The 13,724-nt window shown below is 42.1% G+C and overlaps 2 protein-coding genes across 2 annotated transcripts in view; one reads left to right on the top strand and one right to left on the bottom strand.

Annotated features, from left to right (window-relative positions):
- Positions 1 to 428: 428 nt before the first annotated feature.
- Positions 429 to 2,273, bottom strand: TIMM8B (translocase of inner mitochondrial membrane 8 homolog B (yeast)). Its single transcript, XM_008577598.1, has 2 exons — positions 2,152 to 2,273; positions 429 to 908 (listed from the first exon to the last, which is right to left on the bottom strand). The coding sequence occupies exons 1-2, from the start codon at positions 2,233 to 2,235 to the stop codon at positions 741 to 743; spliced, it is 252 nt and encodes an 83-aa protein (XP_008575820.1). The 5' UTR covers positions 2,236 to 2,273; the 3' UTR covers positions 429 to 740.
- A 68-nt stretch (positions 2,274 to 2,341) lies between these two features.
- SDHD (succinate dehydrogenase complex, subunit D, integral membrane protein) overlaps positions 2,342 to 13,724 on the top strand; it is an 18,794-nt gene continuing 7,411 nt past the window's right edge. The window contains exons 1-3 of the mRNA XM_008577596.1: positions 2,342 to 2,479; positions 5,415 to 5,531; positions 8,472 to 8,616. Coding sequence (XP_008575818.1) covers positions 2,428 to 2,479; positions 5,415 to 5,531; positions 8,472 to 8,616 — 314 coding nt within the window. The 5' untranslated portion in view covers positions 2,342 to 2,427. The remainder of the gene's footprint in view (positions 2,480 to 5,414; positions 5,532 to 8,471; positions 8,617 to 13,724) is intronic.

Genomic DNA, 13,724 nt, shown 5'->3' with positions numbered 1-13,724 from the left:
TCCTCCTCCCAAACTAGCAGGCTTATTTCTTTCCCAAGGAATACACATCTTGCCTGTTCTTTTTTTTTTTTTTTTTTTTTTTTTTTGCCATGTTTACCTTGGTTATGAATAAGCAATAAAGCTGTTTTCTGTTCCTCACCTTTCTCAACCCCAAATTCTCTTCTATGCCTTAGGTGAAGTCTTTGATGGTTATTCCAACCCTGTTAACTATGGTTTAGGGTGGCTCTTCAAAACATACAGTCTCCCAGGGCCAGCCCATGGCTCACTTGGGAGAGTGTGGTGCTGATAACACCAAGGTTTGGATCCCTATATAGGGATGGCCGGTTAGCTCACTTGGGAGAGTGTGGTGCTGACAACACCAAGTTAAGGGTTAAGATCCCCTTACTGGTCACCTTTTAAAAAAAAAAGAATACAGTCTGCCATTTGCATTACTGGCTGTGGAACATTTATTTTTAGTGTTCTTACCAACTAGCAATATCTATTAAATCCCAAAATGGGATTAAAAAAAAAAGTTGGAGAATTCACATTTATTGAATAACTGATGCAATACAAATTGGAATTTCGGAATTCCAAATAAATAAGTTTCACTTTTTGAACATTTGATCCCCTACTTTTTAGCACCAACAGACTTGGTAACAGCCTGATGCTAACCTGACAATGGGTTGACAACCTCCTACTGGCTCTTCAGTCTGCTTAATAACAAGTTCTTTGCTTCCTCTGTCATTCTCCCAGGGGATGGCCTATTGCCCTCCTTTCTGTACAATCTGGGCAAACCGACTGGTGATGGCAAGAGTAGTGTCAATGAAGCGGTCCACACAGCTAGAGAGACAATTTTCAGTGCGAGAGTCTAGGCGATTCCCTGGCTTTTCCACACATTTATCCCAGCATAGCTCCATGAAGTGATGGACCTAAGAGGAAAGAAAAATAGTAACCAATGGGGTCTGCAGATAGGCCTAACTGTCCATTTCCTTATTTCCTTCTCGTTTTCTGTCACCTGACAAAAACACCTTCAGTCAACAAACCATGGAGTCACTTTGGGCTCTCCTCTTTCTTCACTTTGTCACCAGTATAGCCCAAATCCTCATCCCTATAGACTCTAAATTCTCAGAACTAATACCTTTTATGTTCCCTAAAGCAGCTAGCACCAGTGTAAACTGGGAAGGTAGGGTACGAATTCATTCCTCCAAACAGCTGCACTCATCTCATTCTGAACCTATCCCCTAGAGAGTAGTTCTTAAGTTCTTAACCTTTTTGCCTCATGGACATATTTAAGAATTCGATGAAGGTTATGGATCCACTCCCTAGAAAAGTGAGCACATAGGCATAAAATGTGTGCACATTCAGACTGTTCAGGACCCCAAGGTTTCTAACCAGAGTTCTTGCTGCTCATCCGCGCACTGCCTCACCCCCTTTGCCCTCCTCAACCTCAATCCCAGGGAGAAAGTAACCATTTACCTACAGCTTATTTGTGGAAGGCCGGGCACTAAGTAGTCACTCAATTCTAAAGTCCTAAAAGATGGCCATCATTACCTCCATTTAAGAGGCGTGGTTAATCAATGGGTCCAAGGTCCTGCAGCCAGCAAGGGGTCACGCCAGGGTTCGAACCATGCCTTTAGGCTCCAAAACCCTTGTTCTAAACCAACAGTCTACACTGACTACTTCAGATCTCACCTTTATCCAATAACGTTCTAGTGCTTCATTTTCAAATACATTATGGCATATGATCTTCACAATCTAGTGAAGCAGTAGGCAATGGCGAAGCCAAAACTCACAGTGGATAGGTGTCTTGTCTAGAGGCACGTGGCCCGCAGGGGGCAGAGGCAGGATTAGAACCAAGTGTTCGGAACGCCAGCCAAGACAGGTCGCCGGCTAGCAAAGTTTCCGTGCTCTTGCGTCTCCCAAACCTTTCGCCTTGTTTTACACCTCCTCCTTCCCCACGCTGCGCTTCCTTCGCGGGCACCTGAGCACTACCGATCACCAGAAGCAGCAGAGCCGGGACTCGTCTCATTTGTGAGAGAAATGGGGCGCAACCGGATTCGAGCACCTGGTGGCCTCACCGAGCCGCAAATACACAGAGCTCCGCTGGTCCTGGGCCCTATACATTCACCCTCCTTTCCCTCCACCCTCCAAGGCTGGTCCCCGTCCCCACACCTGTGCAGTGAACTGCGCCTTCTGTTGTTCGGCCGCCACCAGGCGCTGTAACTCCGCTTCGTCCGCCTCACCCAGCTCCGCCATCGTTGGTAAGAGGCCAGAGGCCCTGCCGACGAGCGCGTGTGCGCATGCGCGGCGGGCCTACCGCCTCCCGACTTCCGGTTCACCCAGTGTTGTTCTCTTCCTGCGGGTTTTCTTTCGTCCTTGTGGGGTGGGAGTTGTCGCATAACTAACTGCTTCCGGGTTGGTGGGTGACCTTGAGCCCTCAGAAGCGGGATGTCGACTCTTTGGAGGTTGAGTGTCCTTTGCAGTGCCCAAGGAGGCCGAGGTGAGGGGTCCTGGCAGTCGGAGGTGTTTAGCGCAGCCTCCAGCCGGGGAAGAGAAGGGGAGTGGAGTGGGGACTCGTCTGCCGGGTGATGAGGCACCTTGAGGAGAAGAGAATCCCTCTTTCTTCCCTTGGGCCGCTCAGGCACCTGCCCAAATCGCAGCAGTGACTGCTGTTGTCTACGGGCCCACATGTTCACCCGAGCGCGTTATCTCCCCTGCTCTCGGTTGACCTGATGATGCAGTAATCTGAAAGAGAGCTCCTTCTGGAAGTTAGAGTTCTGCTGAAGCTATTCCACATAGGAGTTCTCTTTTTCTCCCCATTCACTGTCCTTAGAATGCTTCCACCCTGAATCGGAAATGGGGATTAGTAGCTGAGTCTCAATGCCTGGTTTTACCCATTTCCCCCGGTGTTGGTGCATTGGGGTTGGGGGGAGGATCAATTCGATAATCATTTAAGTGGGCATTTATGTTATACCAGGCACTGTAGTAAGGCTGGGATACAAATGTGAACAAAACAGCTCTTGCTTTCAAAGAGCTTTTTCATTCTTATAGAGAAAATACATGTAAGTGTAATTTAACATAAGCAAAAACTGTTGTGCTGTACATAAATTGTTATGGGAACCCAGAGAAGGAATGTTTTTAGCTCTGTGTTTTGGAAGGATTACGCCGTCTGTTTTGAGTCTTGGGGATATAGAAGTCCAAGGAAAGACGGGTGTTACAGTTAGAGCTACTGCGATGAGCAAAAGCAATGATGAAAGCATAGAAACTGCATGATATTCAACAAAACAAAACGAATTGGATATTATTACAGCGTGACGATCAATGTGAGAAGTGAGATGAGTCTGGAAAGGCGAACTGGAACCAAATCACAGAATAACTTGTCCTGATAAGGAGTGTGCACTTTACCTGATGTGTGGAGGGTAGTCCACACATTAAAAGGTTTGACATGGGTTTGCAGTTTAGACTGACCACTTTGGTAACAATGTGGTGAATGGCCATTATCAGAGATGGGGAAGGCTAAGACACAAATCAGGGAGACAAGATAGGATACCATCCTAATAGTGCAGGCAAGGTGAAGTCCTGAACTTGGAAAGTAGTAAAAAGAGAAGAAGATTGTCTCAAGAAATTTTTAGGAGATATAGTAAGAAGATTTGGTCGTTGAGTTTAATCAGGGAGACAAGATAGGATACCATCCTAATAGTGCAGGCAAGGTGAAGTCCTGAACTTGGAAAGTAGTAAAAAGGGAAGAAGATTGTCTCAAGAAATTTTTAGGAGATATAGTAAGAAGATTTGGTCGTTGAGTTTAGGGGAAAAGTCTTTCGTGACTTCCAGATTACTGGGTTAGGTTAAAGCATGTGTGGGGTGTCATTAAATAAAGTGGGGAACATGGAAACGGGAAACAAGTTTGGATGAGAAGGTGAGTTGAATGATGATTTCACTTTTTGGCATGGTGAATTTGAGGAGATTGTAGGTGTCTCAGTGGAGAGGCTTAGCAGGAAGTTAAACTTCTGAAACTCTGGAGAGATATCAGGGCTGGAGAAACAGATTTGGGTGTTATCAGCTTATAGGCAGTAAGTGAAACCATGAGAGTGGAAGAAATGGCCTGAGGTGGGCATAGGGAATGAAGAGAGAAATGGACAGATGACAGAATCCTGGGAAAACCAACATTTAAGAATGAATGCTAGAGGACACTGATATGGGACAGAGAATCAGAAGGAGAACTAGGAGAGAGTTCTGTCAGAGAAAAAAAGGGAGGAGAGGCTGCTAATGCCAGGTGATGCAAAATGGCCTAATAAGATTAAAGCTGAACAGTACCGGTTGAATATGGCCTCTTGGAGATCGTTGGTGACCTACCAAAGCAGCTATGGTGAGGATATAAATCAGAGTCAGAGTTGAAGAATGATTGGGAAGTGAGCAAGTAGAGATGTTTTAGACAACATTTTAAAAAAGCAAGGTTGGAAAGAGAAGGAAGAAAGAGCAAGCTAAAGAGTGCATGGGTATTAGTTACAGGACATGGGATCAAGGGAAAATGGCCAAAGGGAAGGAAGGAGAAGTTAAGGACACAGGATAGAAAATAAGCAGAAATTGCCTTTTTTTGAGTGCTGTTAATATTCTGGAAACTGTGCTACGCCTTTTGCATATATTATTTCATTTAATTTTCAACAGAGTATTGTGAAGAAAGTGCTGTTATTTCTACCTTACAAATGAGGGAAGTGGGGCTTAGAGAGGCTATTTAACTTAGTTGCCCACAGTCTCATAGCTAGTAAGTGGTACAGCTGCATGAACTTAGATCTGTTTATTTTTAACCAAGAGGCAGGATCCAGAAGCGGGCAGAATGGGATGGGTTCAAGAGTGTAAGTGGAGATGGAAGAAGGTAATAGGTGAACGTTGTGTGGGACTGAATTCATTGAGGGCAAAGACTTTGTTTTTTATTTCTCTTGCTACAGTGCAGAGCGTAATCTTGGGTGTAGTAAACGTTCGCTGGATGACTAGATGAATAAATGGAAAGAGAAAGAGGCTGCCATTTATTTTTTAAAATTAATAAGTGATTTGGGCCGGCCCGTGACTCACTCGGGAGAGTGCGGTGCTGATAACACCAAGGCCCCGGGTTCGGATCCTGTATAGGGATGGCCGGTTTGCTCAGTGGCTGAGCGTGGTGCTGACAACACCAAGTCAAGGGTTAAGATCCCCTTACCGGTCATCTTTTTTAAAAAAAAAAAATTAATTAATAAGTGATTTATTGATTCTTAAGTCTTTCAAATGGCTACTTAGTCTGACTTAACAGTAACCCAGTGAAATAGATGCTGTCATCATTTTACAGATGAGATGGTATCTCCTATTTAGAGTTAAGTAGCTTGCTTATAGTCATTTAGAAAGTCTGTCAATCCTGTTAAAGGACAGGTTCTTATGATCCCCCTAAATGTCTCTTTCCTCAGCTCTGTTTCTTCGAGCTCCAGTGGTGAGACCTGCTCATGTCTCAGCATTTCTCCAGGATGGACCTACCCCAGGATGGTGGGGAGCACAGCACATTCACCTCTCACCCAGCCGCCATTGTATGTTCTCTCCATCGCTGCTGCTTTCTGTGCTCTGGCTATCTTCACCTGGACTAATTATTATGCCTTTAGCAGGACTTGCTGCATGGGGGGTCGGAGGAGGAGGGGAACGCCTCTTGTATCCAACTCTGTCAAATGAGGACCTAGTTTACAGCTTTGGACAGACAGTGCCAGCATAGTTGAATGATGCCATTTACACTCATAGAAAACCTTTTGTCCTAGATCTTTAAAAATTTTTTAAATTTTCTTTCTTTCTTTCTTTCTTTTTTTTTTCCAAAAGATGACCAGTAAGGGGATCTTAACCCTTGGCTTGGTGCTGTCAGCACCATGCTCACCTAGTGAGCTAACCGGCCATCCCTATATGGGAGGATCCTGTATAGGGATGGCCGGTTTGCTCAGTGGCTGAGCGTGGTGCTGACAACACCAAGTCAAGGGTTAAGATCCCCTTACCGGTCATCTTTTTTAAAAAAAAAAAATTAATTAATAAGTGATTTATTGATTCTTAAGTCTTTCAAATGGCTACTTAGTCTGACTTAACAGTAACCCAGTGAAATAGATGCTGTCATCATTTTACAGATGAGATGGTATCTCCTATTTAGAGTTAAGTAGCTTGCTTATAGTCATTTAGAAAGTCTGTCAATCCTGTTAAAGGACAGGTTCTTATGATCCCCCTAAATGTCTCTTTCCTCAGCTCTGTTTCTTCGAGCTCCAGTGGTGAGACCTGCTCATGTCTCAGCATTTCTCCAGGATGGACCTACCCCAGGATGGTGGGGAGCACAGCACATTCACCTCTCACCCAGCCGCCATTCTGGTTCCAAGGCTGCATCTGTATGTTCTCTCCATCGCTGCTGCTTTCTGTGCTCTGGCTATCTTCACCTGGACTAATTATTATGCCTTTAGCAGGACTTGCTGCATGGGGGGTCGGAGGAGGAGGGGAACGCCTCTTGTATCCAACTCTGTCAAATGAGGACCTAGTTTACAGCTTTGGACAGACAGTGCCAGCATAGTTGAATGATGCCATTTACACTCATAGAAAACCTTTTGTCCTAGATCTTTAAAAATTTTTTAAATTTTCTTTCTTTCTTTCTTTCTTTTTTTTTTTTTTCCAAAAGATGACCAGTAAGGGGATCTTAACCCTTGGCTTGGTGCTGTCAGCACCATGCTCACCTAGTGAGCTAACCGGCCATCCCTATATGGGATCTGAACGCGTGGCCTTGGAGTTATCAGCACCACACTCTCCTGAGTGAGCCACGGGCTGGCCCTTAAATTTTCTTTAAAAGCAAATAGCTATATAGGAAGAATCTGCTCAGTATAGCTCAGTCACTCTTATTTATTTAGCTAATGGGTAGGAGCCTGATATGGATAATTGAGAATAGTAAACATTTGAAAAGTCATATCTTGTGGACTGCATCATGTGTATTTATAGATATAATTTACTTGCTTATATTTTTAGGTTGATTTAAAGTCATGGCATTTCCTAGATGAATACTGTTTAGAAATTATTAAAATTAGTCTTAGTAAATCTGTAGGTGGATAATTAGTTAACTGTATTTCCATTTTTGAAGTCTGGAGAGGTCAGTATTTTATAGAGATTAAAAATTTCTGGCGGCCGGCCCAGTGGCGCACCGCTACAGTGCGCCGCTTGGGAGTGTGGCAGCGCTCCCGCCGAGGGTTCGGATCCCACATACAGACCGGCCGCTCACTGGCTGAGCGAGGTGTGGGCGCGACACCGAGGGTTGCGATCCCGTTGCCGGTCCCGGTCCGGTACGGGCGCGACACTGAGGGTTGCGATCTGTTGCCGGTCACGAAAAAAGACAAAAAGGAAAAAAATAAAAATAAATAAAAAAAATTTCTGGGCCGAAACCGTGGCTCACTCGGGAGAGTGCAATGCTGGGAGCACAGCAGCACTGGTAGTGCTGAGGCCGCAGGTTCGGATCCTATATAGGGATGGCCGGTGCGCTCACTGGCTGAGCGCGGAGCCTCACTGGCTGAGCGCGGAGCAGGCAACACCAATCCAAGGGTTCCGATCCCCTTACCTGTCACAAAAAAAAAAAAAAAAATTTCTCTTGATTTTTAAGTCAACCACTTACAGTTGCATCCGAGTTATGAGAGATTAGGCAAATCTAGTTTTTCTGCTTTTTAGAACTTTCTATCTTTGAGAAGTTTTTGTTTCTGGAATTCCTTTGCTTAGTTCAGTTCAATTTAGCAGAGTGGTTTTAACTTGGGAGTATATGGGGCTGAAGGAAAGCCCCTGAAGTTGTATACCTAGATTTTTATGTATGCGTGCATGCACATTTTTCTGGGAGGAAGCTCCCTCCTTTTTGTTAAATTCCCAAAGGGGTCTGTAACCAAAAAAAGATAGAGCTTTTCAAAGAATTGTTTAAAAGCCCATATTGTTTTTCACTTACTTAAAGGTAAGTTTTCACGTTCCATATCTGTTTTGGGCTATTTATCAGTAATGGGACACAAGAAGGATCATGATCCTAAAAGATGACATCAGAACTTTGTTTCTTTTTGAGTTGGCTGGTTTAACTTTGATTTGGGAGGATAGTCACATTACTTTCAAAATTAAAAGGTGTAAATAAACAAGTAATGTTTTAAAGGAGTTCATCAGGTGTCACTAACATATTCATAAGGTATTTGTCCACTTCACTGAAGTTCAAGACTGGCTTAATTCTGCAGAGATAGTTTGTCCATTTTCTTGCCTATAAGCAAAGCGGATCTGTCTTCTAATCAACGTGTAGGCATTGAGACATTCTTATGGTAAAAGATTTCAAAGAAGGAAGATAGCTCTTTCTCAATTATCTGTTTTTATGTCTGACTCTCCAGAGTTAAATCATATATGTTGTTTGTCAGTTTGGGTTATTTTGTGGCAAATTTTGAATGTGAGAGATGTGTGTTTCACCCCCTTAATTCTTATGAATCTGGTCCTTTTTGTAGCTGGTTCCAAGGCTGCATCTCTCCACTGGACCAGTGAGAGGGTTGTCAGTGTTTTGCTCCTGGGCCTGCTTCCAGCTGCTTATTTGAATCCTTCCTCCGCGATGGACTACTCCCTGGCTGCAGCCCTCACTCTCCATAGTCACTGGCAAGTACAGCGGTTCCTTCAGTATTACTCACTTTGTTTGCTGTAAGCTTGTCTCATGTATTACATATGAGGGAGAAGTTCATTAAGATACATAAGGCCTGCAGGAAATTTTAAAATATATATAAAATATTTATATGCCCAATTTATATATCCATCTGCCTATTCGATGTCTTTATTTCCATATCTGATACCATTTTGAATACAAGTGTAACATGTTATAAACCTGAGTTCCTGATCTCCCCAAATCTGTTCCTCCTGCACTCTTGAACCCACCTGAATTAATGGTATATTCGTTCTTCTATCTGTTCAAGCCTCAAACCTGGTCATTATGCTTGCCTCCAGTAGTAGTCTCCTAACGGATCCCCTTTGTGTCTGTTCCCAACACAGCAGCCTCAGTGGTCCTGTTAAAATGTTAAGTTAGAACAAGACATTCCCCTTTTAAAACACTTCGTCTCCTCATCTTAACTCAAACTGAAAGTCAGAATTCTTACAGTGGTCTATAGATGCTACGTGATCTGGCTTCCTGTTACTTCCCTCATCTCCAACTATTCTATTCCTCATTTGCACTGCCTTCCTTGATATTCCTCGAAATGCCAGAACCCTCCAGGCCTCAGGGCTTTACTCCTATTCCTTCTGCTTGAAACTCTTTCTTTCTAGTTATATAATTGGCTTCTTCCCTCATCTCCTTCAGAAGTTAAATGTTACCTTCTCAACAAGCCTTTCCTAACCACTCATTCAAAATACTCAAAATTGCAGTGTCCTTCCTGACATTCCTTATCTCTCTCTCCTGTTTTATTTTTCTCAGTAGCACTTACTACCTTCTAGGGTACTACATCATCTGTTTATTATTTTGTGTATTATTTGTTGTCCACCCCACCCTCCCGAATGAAAGCACAGGTACGGAAAATCACAAGAATCAGTCTGTGGTTTAATGAATCATTATAAGGGTAATACCACTCAGGTCAAAAAATGGAACTTTGCCACCTATTTCAGAAGCTTCTTCCTTGTGGTCCATCTCAGATATAACTGCTCCACCTTACACCCTCCCATCCGCTACCTCCCCACAGTCAGGAACCATTATCCTGACTTATAGTAATTACTTCCTTGTGTTTTGTCATAGTTTTATCACCTAAGTTTAGTCTTGCCCCTTTACTATGATACATGCATTTTTTTTTTTTTTTTTACTGTTTTTGTTTGCTGTTGTATCTCTAGTGCCTAGAACAATAGCAGTCAGTGAATACTCAGTTTCTATTTGTTTTATCTGGTATAATTCTTAAGACTGTAAGTTAATGAATCTTCTAAAAGGAGTGGAAATGACAGGTTGTGTTCCTTGAGTTGTTTCTTTTATGCCGTTTTGCAAGAACAATATGATGTCATTGGGAAGAGGTGGGAGGCGCTTTTGGATTGTTAAAAGTAGAAGGATTTGGGGGAGTATCTTAAACAAACCATTCATTTTTCAGATACGGAAATTAAACCCCAGGGAGGTTAAGTGACTTGTCCGAACCATTTTCTACCTAATGTTATCTCTTTTTTTGGCAGCTGGCTGGTATAGGTATCAAACCCTGGACCTTGGTATTATCAGCACCACACTATAACCAACTGAGCTACCCAGCCAGCCCCCTCTAGCTAATGTTAAAAAGGGTTTTACTTAACCTAGTTTCTAGAGTTGATTAGGAGAATTAGTCTTTGTACCAGATAGACCTTTCAAAATAAAGGATTCCAGGTGCATGTGAAATATTAGACTACAAGTACAGTAATATTTCTCTAAGTGTGTTTCTTGGAAGGTGATATATCTAAATTAATGACAAATCAGAGTAAGAGAATAGTTCTAAAGAAACACATTTTATTAGTTGACTTCTTGATTCTCTTTTCTCCTCCACTTGCTTTGCTAATTCTGTTTCTTTTCACAGAAAAAAACTTACTTGGAAAAGTTGTCTATAATTATAATTGCTCTAGTTCCTCAGTATCCAATCTCTTTTAACCTGTTTTCATTGGACTTCTCTCTGGTTTAACTTAAATCATTCTTACCAAGGTCATCAAAGACCTTCATCTTTCTGAATCCAGTTGTCAATTCTCTATGCTACATTTGAGCTTTCATCAGCATTCAACTCAATTGACCATTTTCTCTTTTAAATTACTTTTCTTTGGCTTTTGAGGTGCCATAGATATCTCCTCTGCCAGGTCTTTCTCTTGTCTAACCTCTGAATGATAAGGTTCTCAGGACTCAGTCTGAGCATTCTTAATTTCTGTGTTTATACACTTTCCCTAGGCGAGCTTAGATCTGACTTCTTTTCCTGATTTGCATGCTTGTATATCCAGTTGTCTAATTGATGTACCACTTGGATGTGTTATGGTCAACCCAAATTTAACATTGCTCAGATCACTCTTTTCTCCCCAAATCTCTCTTGATTTCCCCTCAAAACTTCCTCCTCAGTTAAATTTTGTTGCTCAAGCTAAAAATCCTAGGAGTCATTCTAGGTAGTTCTTTTTGTCTTACTCCACATCTAATCCATCAGTTCTTTCTGTTAGTTTTCTGTCCAAAACATGGCTTGAGTTCTTACTTCACACCATCTTTCCTGTCACCAGCCTAGGTTAAGTCAACAGTCTTGCCTAGGCTACTTCTGGTGCCTTTTAACTAGTTTTCTATCTGTTTTTGCCCCCTTCCCCTGCCTGCAGTGTCAATTTCCTACACTACAGCTAGAGAGATCTTTTAAAAAGTGAAATTACATTTTCCATAGAAAATATACAAAAGGACATGAGAAATTGCTCAGCATCATTTGTCATTAGAGAAAGGCAAATCAAAACCATAATGAGATACCACTTTACACCCACTAGAATAACTATTATAAGAGACAGACAATAACCCGTGTTGCCAAGGATATAAAGAAGTTGGAACCCTCATACATTTTTGCTGGGAATGTAAAACATTGCAGCCACTTGGGAAAACAGTTTGGCAGTTCCAACAAAAAATTAAACATGGAGTTACTATATGACTTCCAATTCTACTTTTAGGTATATACTGAAGAGAACTGAAAACATGTGTCCACATAAAAACTTGCACAGGAATGATCATGGTACCATTATTTATAATAGCCAGAAAGTGGAAACAATTTAAATGTCTATCAACTGATGAATATCTAAATAAAATATGACTTATTCATACAATGGAATATTATTTGGCCATACAAGGAATGAAGTATTAATACATGCTATAATATGAGTGAATATTGAAAACATTTTGCTAAGTGAAAGAAGCTTGGTACAAAAGACACATATTGTATGATCTCATTTATATAAAATGTCCAGAAAAGGCAAATCTGTGGAGACAGAAAGCAAATTAGTTTTTGAGTTATGAACTAATGAGTAGAGAGTTTCTTTTTGGGCTGATGAAATTGTTGTGGAATTAAATAGTGATGATGGTTACACAGCTCTGTGAACCACTGGATTGTACACTTAAAAGGATAAGTTTTATGGTACATGAATTATGTCTCAATAAAACTGCTATAAAAAATAGTAAAATTAGGTCATTCCTTACTGAGTGTATTACTGGCTTAAAAGGTATCAATGGTTTCCTATCATATTTCAAATGAAATTCAGACTCCTTATTGTGACCTTCAAGGCCCTATGTAGTCTGCCCCTTCCTTCCAATGATCTCTACTTCACTCATGTGCTCCAGCCACACCAACCTCCTTACCATTTTTCAGAGATGCCAGGGTCATTGTCACTTTTATTTAGAATGTCTTCTCATTCAGGTCATTCTTTCTAAATGTTTCTTTATAGCATATTTATATATAAAATATATATATTTACTTTTTCTTTCTCCTTCTCTAGAATGTTTGCCCATAAGGGCAGGGATGCTATCTTATTTACTGTAGTCCCAACATTTATTACAGTTTTGGCACATAATACTGTATCCGCTTAGTAAATTATTTTTGAATTAATGAGAACTTTGTAGAAGGGGCCGGCCTATGGCTCACTTGGGAGAGTGTGGTGCTGATAACACCAAGGCCATGGGTTCGGATCCCTATATAGGGATCCGAACCCATGGCCTTGGTGTTATCAGCACCACACTCTCCCAAGTGAGCTAACCGGCCATCCCTATATAGGGATCCGAACCCATGGCCTTGGTGTTATCAGCACCACACTCTCCCAAGTGAGCTAACCGGCCATCCCTATATAGGGATCCGAACCCATGGCCTTGGTGTTATCAGCACCACACTCTCCCAAGTGAGCTAACCGGCCATCCCTATATAGGGATCCGAACCCATGGCCTTGGTGTTATCAGCACCACACTCTCCCAAGTGAGCTAACCGGCCATCCCTATATAGGGATCCGAACCCATGGCCTTGGTGTTATCAGCACCACACTCTCCCAAGTGAGCTAACCGGCCATCCCTATATAGGGATCCGAACCCATGGCCTTGGTGTTATCAGCACCACACTCTCCCAAGTGAGCTAACCGGCCATCCCTATATAGGGATCCGAACCCATGGCCTTGGTGTTATCAGCACCACACTCTCCCAAGTGAGCTAACCGGCCATCCCTATATAGGGATCCGAACCCATGGCCTTGGTGTTATCAGCACCACACTCTCCCAAGTGAGCTAACCGGCCATCCCTATATAGGGATCCGAACCCATGGCCTTGGTGTTATCAGCACCGCACTCTCCCGAGTGAGCCACGGGCCGGCCCATAAGATTTTGTAAATAGAATAGAAATTAGTTACTGTCTCAGATATAAATGACTGGAAAATTGAATCAAAAGAATAGGAAGATGTCTTTATCACACTATTAGGAAACTCTTGGTTCCTTCATTTTGGCTTATGATTCTTATTACCAGAATTGCTTTGGTTTAGCATCTCAAAAAAAGTATAGAAATAATTTCACCTACAAAAATGGCTACCTAGAATCCTCTAAACAAGCTAACATTGGAATGGCAGATAGAACCATTGCATTTCAAACCTGACTGTTTTCTTGCAGCCAAGTTATCTGTATAGACTTCTAACTTCACTTGTGATTTTTCATTTGTGCTATGTTTTTTTTTTCTTTAGGGGCCTTGGACAAGTTGTTACTGACTATGTTCATGGAGATGCTTCACAGAAAGCTGCTAA

Source organism: Galeopterus variegatus, unplaced genomic scaffold (genome assembly GCF_000696425.1).
Source record: "Galeopterus variegatus unplaced genomic scaffold, G_variegatus-3.0.2 Scaffold1551, whole genome shotgun sequence".
NCBI lineage: Eukaryota > Metazoa > Chordata > Mammalia > Dermoptera > Cynocephalidae > Galeopterus > Galeopterus variegatus.
The sequence above is the reverse complement of the archived record's forward strand: the minus strand, read 5'-3'. Positions and strand labels throughout refer to the sequence as shown.

Coding starts and splice junctions, on each gene's coding strand:
- TIMM8B (XM_008577598.1), bottom strand. CDS start 2,235: ATGGCGGAGCTGGGTGAGGCGGACGAAGCGGAGTTACAGCGCCTGGTG. Junction 909..2,151: donor AGGCGCAGTTCACTGCACAG/GTGTGGGGACGG, acceptor CTTTCCTCTTAG/GTCCATCACTTCATGGAGCT.